Genomic DNA, 7,813 nt, shown 5'->3' with positions numbered 1-7,813 from the left:
TAGCTGGATAGATGGTTTAAAGTCATCTGCTCATTCGTCCACAGCATTCCCACCAATCGGTCCCAAAACGTCCCCGTTAAGAGAGGAAATGCCGTCAACATATTCTTTGTAAATCTTTGCAATCATTTCCCGAAAGAACCAAGCAGGCCTGCCTTGTTGCACCGTCCAAATTTCCATCCAAACTTGCCATTTTCAGCGTGTAACGTTAGCTTGATAGCTCGGAGGGTCTTCCTCATCGTCAAGTATGAAGAAGAATGATCTCCCGTTGATCCAGACTAATCACGAGCTTCACAACAATCACAATCACAAACACTTGAATGCTTCCACTTCATCCTAGAGGCAGTTTTCATGTAGAGACATTTACAATCGGCTGTATACTAAAAAGAACATGGACACGGACATATGTAAAGGTTCGAGGGGATTTTGTTGAGATAACGTGGGTGTGTGCTGCTCATAGACCTTTTTCACGGCAGAGAGTAAGAAAAGCACAGGTGTATTCAAAACCATTACTGATGGCTGCATTCCACTTAGGAGAGGTCCTGGTATTGTTCATGCTGACTCCCTGAAATATCTTACTGGGACACTAGATGGAATTGAGCCATCGTTAAGGTTATCAATTTCAGCTGTGCTTTTCCTACTATGACAAGTCAAAATGTCTGCTGTGAAAAAGGTCCATCAGATACCTTGCCTTCAGTGGAGGTCAGTTCTCTTTAACTTATTGAATGTTTACTGATGGGCCTGTATATTATAGACTATTATTTGTCTAGGTATTTGTGCAGATGTGGTAGCATGTATCATGGTCATTTTACTAATACCTCATATTTGTAAAAAAAAAATGCAATAGGCTCATTATTTCACTAAAATGAATTGGAGAGCATGTTATTTTTATACACAGTTGTATGCTACATGATCCAGAACTCCTTAGGCCTTGTCCAGTGGTGGAATGTAACTAAGTACATGTACTCAAGTACTGTACCTAAGTACAAATGTTGAGATACGTTACTTGAGTCTTTTCTTTTCATGCCACTTTCTACTTCTACTCTGCTACATTTCAGAGAGAAATATTGTACTTTTTACTCCACTACATTCATCTGACAGCTTTAGTTACTTTACAAAATAAGATTATAGCACACAAAATTGTAAATGAAACTAGCCAACAATATAACGGACTACAACTCCAGCTGAAATGATTAGTCCATTAAACACACAACTGTTTGGATCCTTTACACTTTCTACAATGGGAGGATTTTTCTACATTTAGTACTTAAACTTTTAAAACTTTAAGTACATTTTCCTGATGATACTTACGTACTTTTACTTAAAGTGCTCATATTATGCTCATTTTCAGGTTCAGAATTGTATTTAGAGGTTATATCAGAATAGGTTTACATGGTTTAATTTTCAGAAAACACCATATATTTGTTGTACTGCACATTGCTGCAGCTCCTCTTTTCACCCTGTGTGTTGAGCTCTCTGTTTTAGCTACAGAGTGAGACCTCTCACTTCTGTTCCATCTTTATTGGGAGTCACACATGCGCAGTAAGTACTGCTAAACCTATAACGTGCACAAAAAAGATATATAACACAATAAAGGAAAGGGAAAAAGCCAAAAAGCATAATATGAGCACTTTAAGTAACATTTTCAGTGCAGGACTTTTACTTGTAACAGAGTTTTTTTTGTTTGTTTTTTTTTTTACAGTGTGGTACTAGTACTTTTGCTTAAGGATCTGAATACTTCCACCACTGGCCTTGTCAGCTTTTGTGATCGGAGATGTTTTTAAGGATTGATTAACATTAAACCTGTGCTACAGGTGTTCTGTCACTGCCACTGTAGTTGTATACAGACATTACAACACTAGATTGTGTATTAACGTTCTCATCTCAAAAACCGGAGTTTTGTCATCTCCAACTACTGGGATTGTAAAATGGACTTGGAAGGGTTAAGGACATCTAATAAACTGGCAGTAGTTAAACTTACCAGCGGCATCCTTACTGTGAGATTGTGTCCCTTGCTTAGGCCAATTCTGAAAAAGCTCTGTGCACTAAATATGCTTAAACATTCCCACAGCTGGAAGAAGAATGTCTGCTCCTGTCACACCTATGGCTAAATGATAGGTGCACTTCTTTTTTTTTCTCAAAACAATACTCACATGCCCAGAAGTGAAAAGATTCCTTTTTCATTCAATTCCAACGTAAGTGATGCGGGACAAAATCCAGTCCTTGTTATGTGCACAAATTGGTTAGGGTTAGGAGTTATATAAATCATGAGTATCTTACACCTATGGTCATGAAGGCTGGGTCATGACCGAAAGAACGAGATCCAGGGTACAAGCGGCCGCAATGGGTTTCCTCAGGAGGGTGGCTGGCGTCTCCCTTAGAGATAGGGTGAGAAGCTCAGTCATCCGTGAGGAGCTCGGAGTAGAGCCGCTGCTCCTTCGCGTCGAAAGGAGCCAGTTGAGGTGGTTCGGGCATCTGGTAAGGATACCCCCTGGGCGCCTCCCTAGGGAGGTGTTCCAGGCACGTCCAGCTGGGAGGAGGCCTCGGGGAAGACCCAGGACTAGGTGGAGGGATTATATCTCCAACCTGGCCTGGGAACGCCTCGGGATCCCCCAGTCGGAGCTGGTTAATGTGGCTCGGGAAAGGGAAGTTTGGGGTCCCCTGCTGGAGCTGCTGCCCCCGCGACCCGAGACCGGATAAGCGGACGAAGATGGATGGATGAGTATCTTACAAAGGTACAGTATTGTTACTACAAAGGTTTGTCTTTGTGTTACTCTGCCTTCACTGCAGCTCAGCTTGCAGCACAAAGACGGATGTTTAATGGAAAGTCTGTAACTGTGGGAGAGAGACTGACTCACACTGCTGAATCCTCATAATAGCTTCAGTTGAGAATGCATGTTTGCATGTATCAAAAACTGGGCATTTGATCCCCCATTACTTAAAATATAACCGCATTAGGAAGGGATCTCTTCACGTTTTCATCAGCTGTAGTTACAGGTTACAGGCAGTCATTTTAGTTCTGTGTGCAAGTGGTTTAAGTAAGGTGTGCCGTGTTTGAGTGCTGCGTGAAAACGCGAAACCATCGGACAGCTTCACCGGGAAGACGAAAAACGGTGGAAAGAATCTTCTACGTTCTCTGCAAACCAATCACAGCAGAGCCGGAAGACAACGTGCTACCGCTATTACATCGGCGACACGTCAGGGCGCACGGCATCATATCTGTTTGTTTACCAACACAGAGGCTAAATATACTTTTTTTTTTTTTTTTTTTTTAAAGGGACGTAAATGCATCTCGATATGAGGACAAGTACAGTAAAAGGCAGTGCAGCTGATAGAGCAACGGTCCAATGAGAAGCTGTCCATGGTGCTGAAACTATTCTTTCATCTGTTTTTATTGGGATCGGTTGTAAAAGCCTCAAAACCATTACGAATGGCTTAATAAATGACAGGGGACATTATAAGGGGTTTACAGGAATAGTTAAATAATTCACGTGTTTGTTTAAAATCGTGCTTCTGATTATGTTTTTTTTAGTCCTCTGAAAGTGCCACACCATGGACTGACATCAAAACAAAGGCTTAGCCTATATGTGCCAATGAATGAAATGTTATACTAACATCCTCCAGTATGTTGTACTTTGGGTCCCTTAACCAAAATAACCTTAGTTTTAGTCTTTATATATATATATATATATATATAGAGAGAGAGAGAGAGAGAGAGAGAGAGAGAGAGAACCACTATTAATAAATATAACCTACTTTATGGCAGTATATCAGTCTTTTTCCCCCCCAAAGCCTCTGCAAATTATTTGTATGCCTTCTAACGTTTTCAGAACAATGGAGCACCGTCAAGCCTTTTTATTTAACAGTTAATGCTTCTACAGTCTTGTATCAGCAACCTTAATACTTAAGCAACTTTTTCAGAATGAAACGGCGTGCTGTAACAACTACCAACAGAGTTTTATTGGTTCGTTGATAACAATCATTACACAGGTACATCTATAAACAAATAAGGAACTGCACACTTGTACTTGATACAGAGATCTAAAACCCCACATGAATATTGCTACTGCTGGTATGCATTTGACATCTCAAATAAATGTACAGTTTGTTGGTTGGCCTTTAAGAAGCCAGTCTCAACAGGTTTCTTTTTTATGATTACACACCCCTTTAGCTTGGCTACGAAAACAAATTCCATTTTGACCATCCTTACAATGTACCACTACACACTGCATATAGAAAGATTGAAAACCCTTTTCACAGCAGCTTTACAAAGTTATTGCAATGCTATCACAGAACAGAGACACAACCAAACTAGCGACGCACAGCTCCAATAAGGAGAGCTCCAGTAATAGGGATTTTAGCTTTATTGATCAGATTCATTAAGAAAAACGGCATGAGTACAAGAGTTAACATATAGGAACAAAGCTTACAAACATTCTAAAACACTGTTCTTCATTATAAACAATAAAACAATGAGTTGCCCTGTGACTTTGTCCATCCCCACCCCGGCACAGATTACATACACTGTCCCTTATAAAGCATATGGAATGTAGTCCACGCAGACAAGCTCTTCCGGTTGTTGCCCCAGCTCCTGTGAACGATGTGCTTGCGCGTCGACACGGTAACCTGTCCCGCACCCTCCCCTCCTTCACATTTAAAACTGAAATGAAATCCACCGACAGTAACAACAATGACCGCAACTTTTATGGCGATGCAAAATTGTGGGATGTGACGAAATTCCCGACTCCAAAATGACTTCTTTTTTGTTTTTTTTCATTAAAAAAAAGTGTTCTCTACAATCAAACTACTAAAAAACCTGTATTTAGAAAATAGTTGATAAAAATATTCCCCTGAATTGTACAAGAAAAGAGGTACAGGGAGCACTGGTAAAAGATGTGGTTGGAGAGATGTTATTCTGCTGCCTCATCTTTTTCTTCAGCTGCGTCTGTAGCTGGTGCCTGGGAAAACAAATGTGATAGCGTCAAAGTTGAATCGCCGAGGAGTTGAGCTTGATTTTGCACGTTTATATATCTGATGCCGTGAGCCTTACCTCTTCCTCGGCTTTGGCTTCGCCATTCTCAGCGGGGGCCTCTGGTGCTTTCTCCTCAGGCTTGGCCTTCTCCACCTCCTTTGCTTTCTTGGGCTTAGCAGGTGCCTTCTGCCAAACAAAAAAATATTAACCACGTTAGTCCCTCAGTCGACATGTTGACAGTCTAATCACAAGTAATCAAAACAAGGTCCTACCTTTGGCTTAGGTTTGGCCTCTGCCTTTGCAGTTGCAGGTCTCTGTGGGGACAAAAAAAAAAAAAGCATGGTCAGCACTAAGAATGCAGTTTACAGCATGCATATTGTCTAGCACACTCTGGGCTCGGCTCTACTTACATCGCTTAACCTTACAGATCTCCTCTTGGGCTGCAGAGAGAGTGAAACAGGGTGATTACTTTTAACATATCAGCCAATATGGCTCTCACTGATGGGGTGTTACTGACCCCTGGTGGGTGAACAGACTAACTGTCTCCTTATTTTATAAATGAAGAAAACACAGATATGTTACAAATATGAAAATATGTTGAATCTTTCCTTACCGCTGATTCTTCTCCTGTCTGTGAGAGCGAGAGAGAGAGAGAGAGAGAGAGAGAGAGAGAGAGAGAGAGAGAGGAAAAAAAAAAAGGAGAATATCAGGTTATGGAAATTGTCTGCGTTTTAATGTGTGGGCTTTAAGTATTAGTTATTATGTAACTCAAAAGTGGGCGTTTCCAGACTGAACATTAGCCTATGGCTACACATCCAGCTGCATACATGATTTAGTTTAGACCAAGCGCTGTGATTGGCTGAGATTTGTTTAAAAAATCTTGAACAATGGAAGAGATAAAAAAAATCAGTACCCGTCAAAGACTCACTTCTCAATCAGCCTGTTTACATATCTAATATCCTATATCAACTAGGAACATTACTTAGCAACATATCAAAAATTGCGGAACGTTTGTCTACACACAAACAATAAAACAAGAAGGGGAAGTGTCCTTTGACCTGCCTTGGCTACGAAAGGCGTCTGGAATGGAATAACATAGAGATAGTTTAAACCATAAACAGCGTCATGTGCTCGTGCTCTCCCGGTCTACTGTAGAACTCCGGTGGAGGAGGGGGGCGGACTCCGCCTCCTCGCGACACATCCATTCATTGGTAATAAATGGGATTGCCAGTGTACGGAAAAAAAACCGAGCGGTGTAGTGAGCGTTCCCGCCATGAATTTGAAAAGAGTCACTCCGAGATGCTCAGCGACACTGTCAATCTGGTAGCAGAATCTACTAGAACCCCCCAGCAACAAGAGCAGCGCTTTGCTGACGGAGGCTCACCATTGCATAACCTACCACTGGCCTGAGCCGACAATACACACAGAGACACTCCGATAACACGACGAACGCCTTCCAAGAAATGCATTTTCCGCGGTGAAAATAAGGGCGGCCATGCACGAACAAAAACACACATGCACGCTAGGTTTAAGAAGCAGAGACGTTCGCATTATTAGCATAAAATTACATTTAAAAAAGGGTTTTGTTACACAAGAAAGCCGTAAACAAGTATTAGTGCCCACACAAAAATAACAACCTTAACATTAAAGCCAAACTCCCGCAGAATAACGGGAATAATATAACGTTTTCAACGTCAGTCCCATTTTTCTCTCAGGGAAACTTTAGTATCCAGCGTGACGACCCCCGTAGGAAACAATCAATATGCCGCCAACTTTCTCTGCAGAAAAAGCAATCCATCGTCAGAGAAAACGACCCTGCTTTGTCCTACACTGCAAATAGCCTAAATGTAAGTCTATTTAAAACACGATTGCATTTGTAGCCTACATGTCACCATTTGCGGAAAACCCCAGGCACAAAGATAATCACTGCACGAGAGATATGACCGAGAATCAGCCACTTGAGACAATCAAAACAGACGCTACATAACAACTAAAGTCCTGGCTGCAAGCCGCTACATTGTTGACATTCACCCGGAACAGAAAACGGACATTTGCAGCAACATTTTAACAACTCTGACCGCAAGCTGTAACAAGCCCATCTTACAAATTGCAATTGTGGGTTATAAATGCTGTATTACTGAATGCATAAAAGACGTCGGTCTACTCACTTTGCTCCTTTTAGGCATGGTTGGTTTGTGTAAAAGAAAACAGAGCTAAATGTTACTCGATACAAGAGAAAATACAGTATATTCTGGATAAAGCTGTACCAGTCCAGTCTAATACAGCGCAGCAAGACGTTAATGTTCCATTGGAAGAAGAACTAGCTCAAACCGGATTGGATTCTCCCCCTCCCTCCCTATTCAAACCGTTATAGTTCCTGCATGATTGACGGGGCTATACCCCGCCCCCGCTGCCCGCTGATTGGACGACTCGGTGGTCAGCAACACGATTTGAAATCTGTACTCTTACCTGTGTGGATACGTCACACGTCAGTCAACAGAAATGGCGAGCTATTTGTCTTTCTGTGCAGCCATCTGCTAACAAGGCAGGCAGGCAGAATTGTCATTTAATCTGCCTTCCTTCCAGCTCGTTCTGAAATGCTTGTATTTCCCACTAAATGCTACATTTTGACACACGTTTGAGCATTGTGGATAGCATAAACACAATCCCATTTTGCGCCTTTAACACGAGTGACAAAAGAGAATGTGGCTTGTGTATTAGCAGAAGATTGGGAGAGGGGTGTGTGCTCCCCCAGCCAAGTCTTTTGTATTTTAGCTGGGGAAAATGGCGACAGGGCAGGAGACGTGTGGGCAAAGCTCTTAGCATGTGTGCGCTCTTGTGCAA

The 7,813-nt window shown here is 41.9% G+C and overlaps 1 protein-coding gene and 1 long non-coding RNA gene across 2 annotated transcripts; one reads left to right on the top strand and one right to left on the bottom strand.

The window, feature by feature from the left end:
• Positions 1–3,756: 3,756 nt before the first annotated feature.
• Positions 3,757–4,775, top strand: LOC116058180. Its single transcript, XR_004106977.1, has 2 exons — positions 3,757–3,805; positions 3,838–4,775. It is a non-coding gene; the product is annotated as an uncharacterized LOC116058180 (long non-coding RNA).
• si:ch73-1a9.3 (non-histone chromosomal protein HMG-like) lies at positions 4,110–7,378 on the bottom strand. Its single transcript, XM_031310888.2, has 6 exons — positions 7,138–7,378; positions 5,583–5,600; positions 5,380–5,409; positions 5,242–5,283; positions 5,048–5,155; positions 4,110–4,955 (listed from the first exon to the last, which is right to left on the bottom strand). The coding sequence occupies exons 1-6, from the start codon at positions 7,153–7,155 to the stop codon at positions 4,908–4,910; spliced, it is 264 nt and encodes an 87-aa protein (XP_031166748.1). The 5' UTR covers positions 7,156–7,378; the 3' UTR covers positions 4,110–4,907.
• Between the last annotated feature and the right edge of the window lie 435 nt (positions 7,379–7,813).

Source organism: Sander lucioperca, chromosome 13 (genome assembly GCF_008315115.2).
Source record: "Sander lucioperca isolate FBNREF2018 chromosome 13, SLUC_FBN_1.2, whole genome shotgun sequence".
Lineage (NCBI taxonomy): Eukaryota > Metazoa > Chordata > Actinopteri > Perciformes > Percidae > Sander > Sander lucioperca.
This window is presented reverse-complemented; position numbering and strand designations above follow the sequence as displayed.